A 15,485-nucleotide genomic window follows, 5' to 3' on the forward strand; every position below is an offset into this window, starting at 1 on the left:
AAGTTTATCAAGAATAAAATAAGATGATTCACTGCTTCACTTCAAGACATTATTAAAGATTTTAGCATTCTTTATATAGAGAGATATTAGCACATATTTTACATTTCAACTGACTTCATTTGCAATAGGCCATGCAGTGACTGAAAGTAAAATTAAGACCTTAATGCCAGTTATTACCGCTTTTTATTGGTTTTATTCTAGATCTACACATGCATTATGCAATTTTTAAAAAATGAAAATACAGTTAGGTACATAAAAAGCCCACAATCTTAGAAACAAAGACTATTAAAACAGACAAGTACAAGAATTGCTTGGAATACCTGGTTTTAAATCCCCATGGACAAATATGTCAATCATATATCGACAGAATGCATACTGATCTGACAGAGTAGAAAGAAAAAGAGCAATGAAAAAATGTCATCAACACTTCATTTTTCTACAGAGAAATAATTTAACAAAGCAAACAAAATAGCACAGTTCTATTTTGGTTACTACAATATTTTCTGTAAAAAAAATAATTTGCACTTATATGAAAATACAGAAGGAAAGAAAGACGACAAATGTAATGCTTCATTTCTTCCATACAAAAATAACCTCAAAAATTGAAAAGGACTAGTTCAGGGTAATCTTATAGTGGTTGTTTTCAAAATAAAAACCTATTTTGTCAAATAATTGATTACAAAAGTCATCATATTAAAGCAATTTTTCCCATTTGTCATTTTATAAACTTTCAATAATGAAACAGAAGTTTTACAAGAGGAAATTGTTTCCAACTTGGAGTGTTTTATCAAATACTCAGTTCCAGCCCTTCTGCTAATTGTCTCTATGGAGCAGCAGAATGTCTTTTCCAAAAGACTATCAGGAGAACTAACCTCTTTGCAACCTGTTAGGTGGCCTCTGAATAAAAATGCTCTTTAATTGGGAGAGTAAATCAAGAACAGAGTAACAGAACCAAATGATATTGTTGTTAAACTAATCAAATGAGTAATCTTCTTAAGATCATCTTATGATCTTGACTAGTTTATGGCCTATGGTGAAAGTAAACAAACAAACAAAAAAACTACAGTATGTAAACATCATTTTGGGCAGACCTGGTCTTCAGGAGTTGGTTTTTTTCTATTCCCTCTAGATTAAAGACATTGCACTTAACTTTAAATCCTCACAGAACTTTAGATTCTCCTGAGGTCAATCCAACTCAAAGCTCAATTGATGAATCTTTACCGTATCTGCTTTAAAGCATACATATTATGAAATAATTTACATTTCAATATTCCTGAAATATGCATTTTATTAATCCACCAAATCTGAAGGCAGCTTTAGGACCAAGAGAGTTTATTGAATTTAAGCAACATGTTACATTCTTAATTGCTCCAAATTATGCATATCAAACATATGAAATAACAAAGCTTGTTACTAAACAGATACAACTCTAAGGATTTTTGTAAATCTCATTCTTTTTAGAGTAGTAGTAACAGCATTTTTAGAGGAATCCATTTTATTATGAAATTCTGTTAGGTCTTTAAAAAATAAATATAGTTATTGAAGAAGATATAAAAATATAATCTTTTTCATTAATACCTAAATAAGGGCAGGCCAAAACTCATAAAGTTCCAAAAATTTAGATGTATTTTAGTTGTTGAAATTGGAGCACATTTTCCCACAGGAGAGGTAGGGAATGGGAAGGAGGCTAGTCCTCAGGTCATTCCATGCATTGATTTGCCCTTTGATGTACTGGCAGTAATAGCTGGAGTTTCTGATCCCAGGACCTGGGAACCCTATGATTGGGAAAGACATAAGGTTAAGGTAGAAGGTATTGTCTCTTTTCTAGACACGAGATTGTTTTCCTGAACAAAACTGTAGAACTGGCAATTTGACTCTAAGACAAAGCAAGATGAAAAAGTACATTTCCCTTAAATGAAAAGTTTGAAGTCAGACCAGTGTGGACTTTCTGAAATTGGCAGTATGTTCCCTTTATTTCAGTACCTTAAGTGACTGTACTCTTTTTAGATTTGTTCTGCCTATACTCTAGGAGTAGTTCTCAAAGGGCAACTTAAACACGAGAAAGAGAGAGGAGTTGTCAAAATACAGATTTTTGGGCTCCATCATCCAAAAAAAAAAATAAAATGCCATGGATCTGGACCCTAGGAATATGCATTTTATACAAACTCCTTAGATGAATCTAATTAGACTGCATTTACAGAATCACTGATCTAAAACCTTTCATTCCTTTTGCCCAAAATAATTACTCTTAGAGGCACTATAAACTCCCATGACAGCAAATAAGAGTGTTTGTTTTTATGTATGTTGGGAGTTTAGAATGCAGGGACTATTTGTAATATAACATCCCCTCCAAATGAAATATTATCTGCCCCATGTTGTGATGGGATAGTTATATACATAACATGTTGAAGAGTGTACTGAATTAATTAAAATCTTCACACTTCAGAGAGTCTTCTTTAGCTGAATGCTGACAATGTAATGAAACTTTTCAGCTTGTATGTTGAAATATTATCAAAGTACAGTCAGCCCTCCATTTCCCTGGGTTCCACATTTGAGCATTCAACAAACCACACGCCTGTAATCCCAGAACTTTGGGAGGCTGAGGTGGGAGGATCACTTGAGGTCAGGAGTTCAAGGCCAGCCTAGCCAACATAGTGAAACCCCATCTCTACTAAAACTACAAAAATTAGCTGGGCATGGTGGAGGGCACCTGTAATCCCAGCTACTCTGGAGGCTGAGGCAGGAGAACTGCTTGAACCCGGGAGGCAGAGGTTGCAGTGAGCTGAGATTGTGCCACTACACTCCAGCCTGGGCAACATAGTGAGATTCTGGCTAAAAAAAAAAAAAAAAAAAAAATATATATATATATATATATATATATATAGTTACAGCTACCATGGTTGGGTCTGTACTGAACATATACAGACTTTTTTTCCTTATCATTATTTACTAAACAATACAGTATAACCAGTATTTACAAAGCATTTATTAAATACATTAGGTAGTATCGGTAATCTAGAGATGATTTAATGTATACAAGAGGATGTGTATAGGTTATATGCAAATATTAGTCCATTTTATACAAAAGACTTGAACATCTGTGGATTTTGGTACCCGCAGGGAATCCTGAAACCTATCCCCCACAGATACTGTGGGACAACTGTACCTTACTTATATTTCTTATATTTCCTAGATCCAAAAATCATTCATTTAATTAATACACCAACAGCCCAATGAACTTCTAATTGTAAAAAGAAAATTTCTTATGAATTCAGAGGATGTTTTTTAACCTAGAAAATTATTTGTTACAACACTTAGAAGGTTTTGTTATATGTAAATAGTGCTGCAATCTTATATTCTAATGGCACCAATATATCAATAGGAATATGAGAAAGATGTTTTTATTCCTATCAAAGCTGATAGGAATTTTCAAATATTTTAAGTTAGGATGCCCATTTCCACCTGTCCTTGGCAATGACCTTAACAACGTATAAGAATTCTAGGTAGGTATGTGTTGGGAAGTCTCCAGTTTATCTGCTTAACCTATCTAAGAATACAGAAAAACCAAGCCTTCCTGATTTTGAAAGATTTGTGTTCTAAAAATGTTTCTTTAAACCCAACTTAAATATTATAGCAGAAAATTTTTCACAAAGAAAATCTAAATTGTCCTGCCATTCTAACTTTCATAGTTCTGAGATAATAATTTATATAATGTTAATTTGCTCATCATTGTAAGTACTTTTTCCCCAAATAAGCATCCTTCTTGGAATAACACATGCTGTCCATTTCTCTCCTTCTTGATTCTCAGGAAGCAGTGATAGATGTCATTCAAATGATACCTAGTTGGTGTTCCCTGTGGAATAGTAACAACGGGAAAATACATTCTGGGTGCAGAATGTCAAGAACAACAAAAAATTTTTAAGAAACCTGTAATGAGGATGGGGCACATGTGGTCCAGTACTCTATAACAGATTCACATTAGCTATACTTTCTCTGCCTGCCACAAATATCAAATAGTTGTTTTAAAAGAAAGAATGAGTGAAGGAGCAAAGTGTGTGGCAGCTGGAAAATTCGTTTCTCCTTCCCCACAGACCTCCTAGAGGTCATCAGAAAACTAGGGAGCAATGTCTGACTATGCCAACTCTTCCTACTCTACAAACAGATTTAGATGGGTTCATAAAAACTAGATTATTTGATGGGTGTGTGTGTGTGTGTGTTTATGGTAGGTGTGTATATACATATGCATCTTATCCCTAATGCTTTAAGCAGAAAAAGAGATGTATTATTTCCATATACGATATTGAGAGTAAATACATTGAATATATTCATATGTATACTATGTAATTAAATAATTACTAATAAATATGTGTCCCATGTGAAAATCTGTTTCCAAGTGAGTAAAGGACCTATGAGCCTTATTTCTTTAAAAAGAAGTATTTAGAAATCTATATGAAAAGAATGCCTCAAACATATTAGGTCTAACTTAACTATGTGAATGAGTATTCTCTTGCCCAAAAAGCTAACTCAACAGTTAGCTTAGTTGAGCTAACTCAACTAAGTCATCATATAAAATTTTCAAAACCAAAGCCTCAGAAATAAAAAAAAAACTATATCTTTATCTTGCTTAGCTAAAATCATAATGTAATTAGTTTTCTTTAATTTAAAAATGCTCTTAATTAAATCTTTGCTTAGTAACAAAAAATGAAAAATAAAATGACATATTTATATGTCTGATCTGCCATTAGAGGTTAAGTTTTGAATACTTACCTAATGATACATTTATATAATTGATGGCAATTGTTCTCAATACTGAGACTTGCTTTAGCAATTGCAATTGTTTAGCTGATAAAATCACATTTGTGCTTTTGTTTTAAACTCTAAATGATATTTGAATGTCCTTTTAATAGATAAATAACTCTTTGTGTAGAAATAAAAATAGTAGACTGAAAAGGGATATGGTAATATAATGCTGTCTTTAATAAATCTGATTACTGATAGAAATGAAATACAATATTTGTGGACTGGAAAATAAACATTATTTTAAAGTGTTCCGGTGATGAGTTTTTATCAATAAAATGTGGCTCCCAAATCCCCAAAGATATGAAAAATTAACATCAAAAAATACATTCACATTCCTAGTTGTTAGATAAGTATTTTGACATTTCCAAATATAACTGGCATCAATTTTTACACTCTGTATTTATGGTTAAAAATTAGAATGTACTTTGTAGGTTTTCACTGATTTCATGTGATTATTTTTCTTTTTGAACAGCAATCTAAAGTGTAAAGGATTTTAGGATCTAAGTAATCATACCAGTGAATCCAAAGATTATTTCTGCTGTTTTTTTTTACCACAGTAAAATATTATATTCAACGTATTTTCTTTTTACTTACTTCATCCTTTTTGTCTACCAAAATATTTCATTAATGACATAATTTTGAGAGAAGTAATAATTAACTTTTAAATTTTTTTCATGGTGATATAATCACCTTGAAAATTGGAAAAAGTTTTAGAGCTCCTAAGTTTTAATATGACTTATATCTTAAAATAATAAATTAAAATTATCTAAATTTAAAGGTTTGTAGATCACTAAAAAAAGAAAAAATCTTTCCTTTTTAAAATATATATTTTTAAAATATGTATCTTTTGTCATATAAATCAGAGTTGACAAATACTACATGTGAATCAAAGTTTACAAATGCAAATTCAAGAGAAAAAAGATGAAAATACAGTACGAGTGCATTGCAAATTTCATTTCTTGTGCCTTATGAGGAAAAATTAATTTCAGTTTCATCCTCCAAATAGCCTGCTCTGTAACAAAATTGTAAGATTTCTTAAACTAAAATCTAATAGAAGCCAATTCTTTGATACAGTCCTTAGATAACATTAGTCAAAAGTGCTACAAAGTAAAGAAAAATTTGGTTTTGCAATGCCTCCAAGAAACACCAATTACAGGAATAGTCTCTACATGTTAGATCCCCGTATTCTGTAAAGGAGTCTCAGGATTATACAGCAACCTGGAGTCAGGAATGGATTTAGGAAAAGAAACCTTCAATAAGGGCCAGAGATGCGGTACGATAAGACCCTTAGTTGCCCTCCTAAACCTTCAGCTCTGTATATTCACATAGCAACCTTCCATAAAATAAAAATTCAGGTTTATATGCCACCTCCATTGAAGTGATATGTTTTTGCCAAGTGGGGATGTAAGTTTGACATCACTCTTGCTGAAGAATGGCGAAATATGTCACATTCAGAGCTTTCTAAAGTTAGAAATTTAGTCAATGGAAACTGAAAAAGAATCTTGAGAACTGTCTTCTCTATAACATCTTGCCTATTAAATAAATTTAATAATTGGATGTATATTCTAAATGATGTGCTCTTGCCAATGCAACAGTAATGTATGGATAGTTTTTATGATATTTACTCTCTATGATTCCAACATATACCCCTTCACAAACTCCTTAGGAATTGCTGTCATTTTGGGGGACCACTTTCCTCCAAAGAGTATGACACATACAATCTTTATTCCACCTCTTAATAGACATTCTGTATCTCAAAAATTCAACATTTATCCCCAATCTTTATATGATTTCGGATGCTACCTCCAAACCCCTTTTAAAAATACTTCAAAATGCCCCTTTAGATAGGTGAACACATTTTAGTATTTTTATAAATAAATATTAATTCCCAATTTACTGTATTTCTTTTCTGATATATTTACTTTAATGTCTTTTACCCCCATTTGAAGTCTGATTTTGGTCTTTTTCAACTTTTAATTTCACTGCATGTGCTTCTTGCCCAATATTCTCTTAGAACCTCCGGCAGCCTCCTGCTCTGAATGTTTACCTTTCTGTTCATGCTTTGACACAGCTGCTTTCTCTTTGTCCTCCTTTTCTTTGGGTTTTGATGGTGTTTTCTGTACTTCTTTTACTTTTGCAGCTGTTTGCTTCACTTTCTCCTGTTTTCCACCTTTCACTTCCTTTTTAGTCTTTTCTTCACTCTTTTCTGCAGTCTTAGCTTTCTTCTGTTCTGTATAAAGTTAAGAAATGTTGAAATACTTTCATTTATTTACAAACATAATGTTTCATCTGTACTATGTCATTAAGGAAAATTGGAAAAGAAAGAGGGAAGAAAGGAAAACAATGAAAAATACTGTTCTTAACATAAACACTTGTGACTTACCAGAGTTTTATACAGTTTATGAAGTGCTATATTAGATAGACTACTAAAAGTGTTATGGCTTTTAATTTGTACATGAAAACACTATTTTTTAAGGCAATAGTAACTTAGCATGTCAACAAGGAGGCATTTGTAGTATGCAGGGGTTGGATGTACAGGAATTTCTGTGAAAGACAATGTCCATACCAAACAGCCCAGTGAAGTAGTCTCCTTTTATAAGCTCATGATCATTTTGCTCGATAACTGAAAGATCTTAAGGGTCATTCAAGAAACTGAAATGCCAACAAAGTCTTTTTTTAAAGACAACAATTAGTAACGCAAGTGTAAAATTATTTGCATTTGTGTTGACTAATAGAAATAAAACAATGAAGTCCATTAGAAGATAACTGAAAGATCTATAGTCTAATGATTTGGTCTTAGAAAAACTGAAAGTGAAGAAATTCGGATATTGGCTCCTGTTTATCTTAAGTCAGCGATAATTCTACTAGTTTTTAAAGCCCTTAAACATATCGTGGGAAACTCAAAGTGCTATAAATAAAAATATATATGAATAGATATATAAATTAGAACATATATATATTCCACACATATATTCTTAATTTGATATTATCTGTATTTTGGAAGAGGGAACTGGGATGCAAATAACTAGTCTGTGGATCATTCAAGCATCTTTTAAAAAGCAGTAATAATGTAGCACATAATTTGTGGAAAACTGTTCATAATAGATGCTGCATATTGGACATTCCGTTTTGTATGTGACTACACATAACCACTATACAGCACAGCAACTCTACTGCAATGTTGGAATCCTCTATGTCATTTGTTAATGTACTGTGTAGCCTTTATTGTCACTCATGTTAAAGAATTTGATGAAGGCCAGGCATGGTGGCTCTTGCCTGTAATCCCAGTAGTTTGGGAGACCAAGGCGGGCGGATCACAAGGTCAGCAGATCAAGACCATCCTGGCTAACACGGTGAAACCCCGTCTCTACTAAAAATGCAAAAATTAGCTGGGCATGGCGGTGCATGCCTGTAATCCCAGCTACTCAGGAGGCTGAGGGAGGAGAATCATTTGAACCAGGGAAGCGGAGGTTGCAGTGAGCCGAGATTGCGCCATTGCACTACAACTTGGGCAACAAGAGCAAAACTCTGTCTCAAAAAAAAAAAAAAAAAAAAAGAATTTAATGAAAAAATGTAATCAAGTTTCTTGACTTTGGTACCCTAAATGATGATTTCAGGCTAAGCCAAGATAATATCAGAAGGTCTCATTGAGAGAATGAAAATGATAATGCCAGATGCTGGTTAGCTTTCAAACCAAAAATCATCTGTGGTATCGCACTTAATTGACTATGCCAGCACTTCCCAAAACACTGTTTCTCAGATACTTCAGATATTTACAGGAAGATGTTGATACTGTATTAGGTATTGGAGAATATTCTCATGGCCAAATTCATTTGGCAACAATAAGCTAACCTGGTCGTTTAGCTTGGACTTTCTCAAAGCTGAAGTGTATTGAGAATTTTTAAGAAGGGGAATTATGATACACACATTATTCAATGTTGTTTAATCATAAAATTCTCATACAAATATTACTCAATTACTCTATAAACTTTTTTTTTTTTTTTTTTGAGATGGAGTCTTGCTTTGTCATCCAGGCTGTAGTGCAGTGGCACGATCTCGGCTCACTGCAACCTCTGCCTCTCAGTTTCAAGGAATTCTCCTGCCTCAGCCTCCCAAGTAGCTGGGATTACACGCACCTACCACCAAGCCCAGTTAATTTTGTATTGTTAGTAGAGATGGGGTTTCACATGTCCATAAACTTTCAACATCTTTGTGGCTTCTGTAACTACACTCAGGGGATTTTCTTCTTCCTATAAATCATTTCTAAACCTCCTTTGCTGGTTTCTGCTCTTTCCTGCAGTAAACTCATACGTTTCTGTGACTGAAACCAGCAGTTTTCTGCGGATGACTTTAAATTGAAATCATTCCAGAATTCCATGCTGGAATGTTTATCAGTGTCTGTCTGGAAATAAAGTTTCACTGGAATGGTCAATAGCACCTCAATCTCATGCAACTCATTCACCTAAAAAACACTTCTAGAGAGTCTATGTTGACCTGGGCTCACAGCTAGTTGCTGGAGCTCTAAAAATCAGCATAATAATAAAACTACCTGAATAAATTTTAGCACAGCAAAATTAAAACCCTGCAATATCTGGCTTCCTCCTATCTCCCATGTTACAGCATTTTGCCAAAAATTTATTCCTCTACTGGACTGCTTTCTTTCTTTTGAATATTTTATGTATTTTTCCATGTGTCAAATGTTATCAGACTGCATTCTCTATATTTTCTGTATTTTTCCACATATTTAAATTTCTTTCTTTCTTTTTTTTATTTTTGTTTTTTTGTTTAGATAGACTCTCGGCTCTGTTGCCAGGCTGGAGTGCAATGGTGCAATCTCGGCTCACTGCAACCTCTGCCTCCCGGGTTCAAGCAATTCTCCTGCATCAGCCTCCCAAGTAGCTGGGATTTCAGGTGTGCGCCACCAAGATCAGCTAATTTTTGTATTTTTAGTAGAGATGGGGTTTCACCATGTTGGCCAGGCTGGTCTTGAACTCCTGACCTCAGGTGATCCACCTGCCTCAGCCTCCCAAAGTGCTGGGATTAAATTTCTTCATGGTCAATTCACATGCAAAAAAATGGCTCTCCCATTTGAATTAATAATGTCTTCCCATGAGCTTCCATTTGTCTGAATTTTTATTAAATTACACATTTTATTCTTTATTATATATCTTGAAATATAGATAGTTTGATCTATCTGTCTTCCCTACCAGACAGACAGTGCTTAGGGGCAGGAATTCTATTATTATTTTTGTATCACCATAGTGTCTAGCACAATGCTTCTTTCAGAGAAAACACAGGATAAATGTATACTGGATTAGCAATTTTGATGAAGGAGAGAGTAAATATTCCACTATACTCAGATCATATGTATAATATAGTGATCTAGAGAATGCATTATGTAAATATGTGTTTAGAAATAAACTTGTCTAAACCTGTTAAACTTGCCAACTTTTTTTTTGTTGATACTAATTTGTATGAAATTGTTATATTTGCTTACTCTAAATGACAGCTATCTACTCCTTGTAAGTTACAGTTGATTTAACCTTAACTTTATAGTATGGAACTATAGACGTGTGAAATTCAGATTTCTTTTTAATGCCATTATAATTTATAAGTGGGCAATGATTATTTTCTAAGAGGTAGAACCACACACATAGCCAACTCATTATAATCATTGACTTTAAGTATAAAAATAATAAAATATTTTCTACTATTTTAGACACTCTTCAATCACATTCATCCTGGAAATAGATAACTTTGCCTCATAGTAGAAAAAAATGGGTGAGAACTAAACAATGATGTGGCTATAATAAAGAAAATATCATGAAACTAAAGCAACACCCAACTCCTATTTACTTTTGAGTACACATTCTTCAATTTTGTGCCAAAATATTTTTCCTGATTTTTCCCTAAAATAATTTAAGTGACGAAATTTATTAAGGAATTAAAAAAACAAAAAGTATTGCCATGGGTATTCAAATCACCCAGTTTTATTTAGGAAGGTATATTATTCATGACTTTTGTCAAATGGAAAACAAAATGGCCTAATCAAAAAAAATGACATCAGCATATTTGATTCAATCGTGGAATTAGCATGATCCATTAGTTACTGCATCAGATTCAGAATGTCTGATGCCAAAGTATTAAATAGAATAGTATCCCTCAATAAACATACTACACATATTGGGAGTTAGAAAATAACAAATTTTCTCTCTCATTCCATAAAGAACTGCAAACTGCTTAACTTTTCTCTGCTTCAGTTTCTTTGCGTTAAAAAAAAAGAATCGCCACTATAGCTGCCTCTTCCTCTATGGAAGCTGTGGAGATGAGTAACACTGAGCAAAATAACTTTGAATTCTGCAAAATAAGTATGTAAACATTTCTAATATTGTATCTGCATAATCTGCATGTCTAGAGCTCTTGGAGTTTCCCTAGAACTTATCCAAAGTTTAATGTACAGCAGGAATTACTATTTCATTATTATTTTACATTTGAAAAATCTAAGTATCAAAAAGCCATTTGTCAAAGATGGTGCAACTAAATGAGTCAGGAGTAGAAAGAGTAGAATCAGAATGACTAACCCAATTTCTAATCACAGTGAATTGCACACGTATTAATATTAACCTAAAAAGATGATACAAAAACTGTATTTTAAGACATATAAGGGCAGATATAAATATACATGAACCATGTGAAAGTGATAAAATGTCTTCCTGAAAGTGACCAAGGCAGCAATAACTTCTCCCACATCATCAAACACACAGACATCTGAAGGTCACACTGACATCCACATCAATTAGACAGCCTGGCCCAAACTCGGCTCACCTCACTCAACTTCTCTTTTCATCATTGTTTTCTTCTTCTTCTTCTACCCTGTCTCTGTTGTTTTTAATGAACTACAGAAATAGGCTAGTTTTCTCAGTGGATATGGGGTCCTACATATGTATCAAGGTAGACATTAAAGGTCCACTCTTCCCCAGGAGGAATCCCTGAAGTGTTCTAACCAATGGCTGCCTTTCAGCAAGCAGTATGCAACAGAGCAAGAAACATGCTGTGTTCTATGCAAGTGCCTCCAGAAATCACAGCTCTTCAAAGGGAGATTCTACTTTAACTGGTCACACCTTTCAAAGATACTTCATAATATTTTCTATCTTTAATGTCACATAGAAGGCTTATGACTTTTTATCTTATTTTGTTTTACCAGAAACCACCTATTATATAAAGAACACTTTCTATTAATTTCTTATAACATAATACATACACATAGAAAATAAAAATAAAGTATATACTGTATACAAACATGTATACACATATACACATACATATGTATGTTTTAAACAGACACATATATACATATGCATACATATATACACACATATATGTTTTAAACAGACACATATATACTTATGCATACATATATATACACACATATATGTATGTTTGTGTGTGTATGTGTATGTGTGTGTGTGCACCTCCCCCAGAAGAATGATGTAAATATTTAAATGGAAAGTATTTATGGCAAGCAGACTCAAGATGGCCCCCAGTGATTCCCAACTTGTGGCATTCATATCCTTGTGCAATCATCTTCCTTCAATATGGGTTGCCCTAGGAATTTGCAGCTAACCCATAGTATATACTAAAGGTGATTGAATATGACTTCCATGATTAGTCTAGATAAGATTGTAATTTCTGTCTTCCTGTTTCTCTCTCATTAGGTTTAATGAAGCCAGCTGTCATGTTGATGAGACTCATGTGTCAAGGAACTGAAGATGGTCCTTAGCCAACAGCCAGCCAGGAACTGATTGGCTAGTAGTCCTTGAGGAACTGAATCTCACCAACAACCATATAGTGAACTTGCAAATGGTGCTTCCTCAGTTGAACCTTCAGATGAGACTGAAGTCCTAGTTAACACTTTGTTTGCCGCCTTGTAAGATTGTGAAACAGAGGCCTGAGCTAAGCCATGCCCAGATTCTTGATCCACAGAAACTGTGAGATAATAAATGTGCATTGATTTAAGCCTCAGATTTTGTGGTAATGCTTTACAAAGCAATAAGTAACTAATACAGTATTCAACAAATTTTTTGAAAAAAAAAAGATGCTTGAAGACCTGTATTTAATTATTTTTGTGAAGAATACTCAATGTATACTGACTGCACCTGGGTTTTTAGTCTTAACCCAATCATATACTAGTTTTATGACCCGACAAAAATTTTTTTCTCTCTCCCTAGAGGTCACTTTCTTCATCTGTTAAACCAGGTAATTAATTTAGATGATCTTTAAAATGTCCACTAGATTTCATACATCTATCACATATGATTTCATGTATATGTAATGAAAATAAATTTTATATATATACAAAATTTATTTTCATTTGCATTTATGAAACTGGAGAAACAAAATAAAATTACATTTATTTATTTTAATTTAATCTTGAAAGTAAATTCATGTTATCTTCTAAAAATGTTTCAATTTACAATTCATCCATATTAACTTTAATAAAATGATATTTGGTTATCTAACGGAAGATTTATTGAAAATATATCTGCTTCAAATATCTCATTATTTTACATTTAGTAGATAAACTAAATCTTAAAAATGCTTCCGAGTTTTACCTAAATGGGTAGTTTCTTAAAAATACTGAATTGAAGCTTCTAGCTAATTGCCTAAAATGTATATTTTAAAAGATAAGGAAGAAACTTAAATGTAGGGAATAAGATTAAATTACCAAATAAAATCCATTTTTTCTAGTAATTGGCAGATAAATTTAATACAGAAAAACTTTGTTATTCAATATGCCAAAATATCTAATATTAAAGTGATATACTAATAAATATATTTGGCATATTATTATGGTACTTTCAGTTCTCAAACTTTTAAAGTAAAAATATTGATCAAGATTTATGCATGACCACTTTTTTTTTTTTTTTTTTTTTTTAGACAGTCTCACTCTGTTGCCCAGGCCGGAGTGCAGTGGCGTAATCTCAGCTCACTGCAACCTCTGCCTCCAGGTTTCAAGGTATTCTCCTGTCTCAGCCTTCTGAGTAGCTGGGATTACAAGTATGTGCCACCACACCTGGCTAATTTTTTAATTTTTACTAGAGACAGGATTTCACCATGTTGGCCAGGCTGGTTTTGAATTCCTGACCTCAAGTGATTCACCGGCCTCGGCCTCCCAAAGTGCTGGGATTACAGAGGTGAGCCACTGTGCCCAGCCAATTATTTCTTTTTGATGCAAGAAAATCATTTATGGTGCAGAAGTTGTCTATTTGTCTATTTTTGCTTTGGTTACCTATGCTTTTGAGGTCTTACTCAAGAAATCTTTGTCCACACCAATGTCCTAAAGTGTTTCCCCAATGTTTTCTTCAAGTAGTTTCATAGTTTCAGGTCTTATGTTTAAGTCTTTAATTCAGTTTGATTTGATTTTTGTATATGGTGAGAGATAGAGGTCTAGTTTCATTCTTCTACATATACAGTTTTCCTAGTACAATTTATTGAAGAGACTGTCCTTTCCTCAATATATGTTATTGGTGCTCAGTAGCAAAATAGAATGACTATAGTTAACAATAATTTATTGTATATTTTAAAATAACTAGAGAGTGAATTTGGAATGTTCCCAATGCAAAGAAATAATAAATGTTTGAGGTGATGGACAGCCCAATTACCCTGATTTGATCATTATATATTATATGCTTGTATCAAAACATCACATGTACCCCATAAATATGTACAACAACTATGTATCTATAAATATTGAAAATAAATAATTTTTTAAAAAGAAAATTCTGAATTTGAGATTCTAAAAATCAAATTCAAGGTATAATACTGGTCAAAAATTGTGAACCAAATATGTTATTTTAGTTTTTTTATTGCTGTGGTAACAAATTACAACAAACTTAGCCACTTAAAATAACACCCATTTATTATCTTCCAGTTTTTATGATTCCAAAGTGTTGGCTCAGCATGGCTCAACTGAATTCTCTGCTTAGGGCCCACGAGGCTGAAATCAAGTTGTCACCTAGGCTTTGTGTTTTACTAGAGGCTAGAGGAAAGAATTGGCTTTAATGATTATTCAACTTGGAGGCAGAATTCATTTTCTTCTCACGTTTTCAAGACAGCCAATGGGCAAAAGTACTCATACTTCAAATCTCTTTGTTCTCTGCTGAATCTGTCTACATTTAAAGACTCATGATATTACATTGAGCCCACCTGGATAATCCAGGATAACCTCCCTATTTTAGAACAATCTTCACTGCCTCTGCATTTTTTTTTTTTTTTTGCCATGTAATATAACATAGCCATAGGGATGACACCAAGGGGTGAATGAGGGTTATGGGGCTCAAAATTCTGTCTACCACCTATGATGGAGCTCTTCATTTTCCTCTCACATTATGAGATTCTCTATTAAGTGTTCAGTTTAATTATTCTTTTAGATATTAAATTTTAAATGTAAGACCAAATTAACTTTTTAATATAAATGATAAAAGTTTACAAATATCCAACTATCTGTTACCCAAAAATTAATCTTTCAGAGTAAAAAGAATTTAGTTGTGGAAATAATAAATTGAAAAGTTACCTTTTGCCACTGTCTTTGTTTCTGGTTTTTCTTTTTTCTCAATTTTTTCCTTGTGAGTTGCTTAAACAGAAAATTTTACATTAGTACACATTTTTAATAGATTTCAAAACCA

The 15,485-nt window shown here is 33.0% G+C and overlaps 1 protein-coding gene and 1 long non-coding RNA gene across 37 annotated transcripts in view; one reads left to right on the forward strand and one right to left on the reverse strand.

Moving 5' to 3' along the window:
- Window positions 1-12,816, forward strand: part of LOC134810366 (uncharacterized) — a 70,188-nt gene extending 57,372 nt beyond the window's left edge. Inside the window, exons 3-4 of one of the 3 annotated variants that reach the window (XR_010158170.1) lie at window positions 9,590-9,711; window positions 12,516-12,816. This is a non-coding gene — a long non-coding RNA (uncharacterized LOC134810366). Of the gene's footprint in view, window positions 1-9,589; window positions 10,241-12,515 lie in introns of those variants that run through there. The other 2 variants (XR_010158169.1, XR_010158172.1) reach the window with 2 other exon arrangements.
- Window positions 1-15,485, reverse strand: part of TRDN (triadin) — a 414,373-nt gene that overhangs the window by 273,384 nt on the left and 125,504 nt on the right. For 30 of the 34 annotated variants that reach the window (XR_008548643.2, XR_008548645.2, XR_008548647.2 and 27 more), the window contains exons 7-9: window positions 15,374-15,433; window positions 6,848-7,030; window positions 321-380 (exon numbers count right to left, since the gene is read on the reverse strand). Coding sequence is in view for 29 of the 34 variants with exons in the window: in XM_054686259.1 (XP_054542234.1) it covers window positions 321-380; window positions 6,848-7,030; window positions 15,374-15,433 (303 nt within the window). In the remaining 5 variants the exon portion in view is untranslated. Of the gene's footprint in view, window positions 1-319; window positions 1,776-6,847; window positions 7,031-15,373; window positions 15,434-15,485 lie in introns of those variants that run through there. The other 4 variants (XM_054686252.1, XM_054686249.1, XM_054686263.2 and 1 more) reach the window with 3 other exon arrangements.

Source organism: Pan troglodytes, chromosome 5 (assembly GCF_028858775.2).
Source record: "Pan troglodytes isolate AG18354 chromosome 5, NHGRI_mPanTro3-v2.0_pri, whole genome shotgun sequence".
Taxonomy (NCBI): domain Eukaryota; kingdom Metazoa; phylum Chordata; class Mammalia; order Primates; family Hominidae; genus Pan; species Pan troglodytes.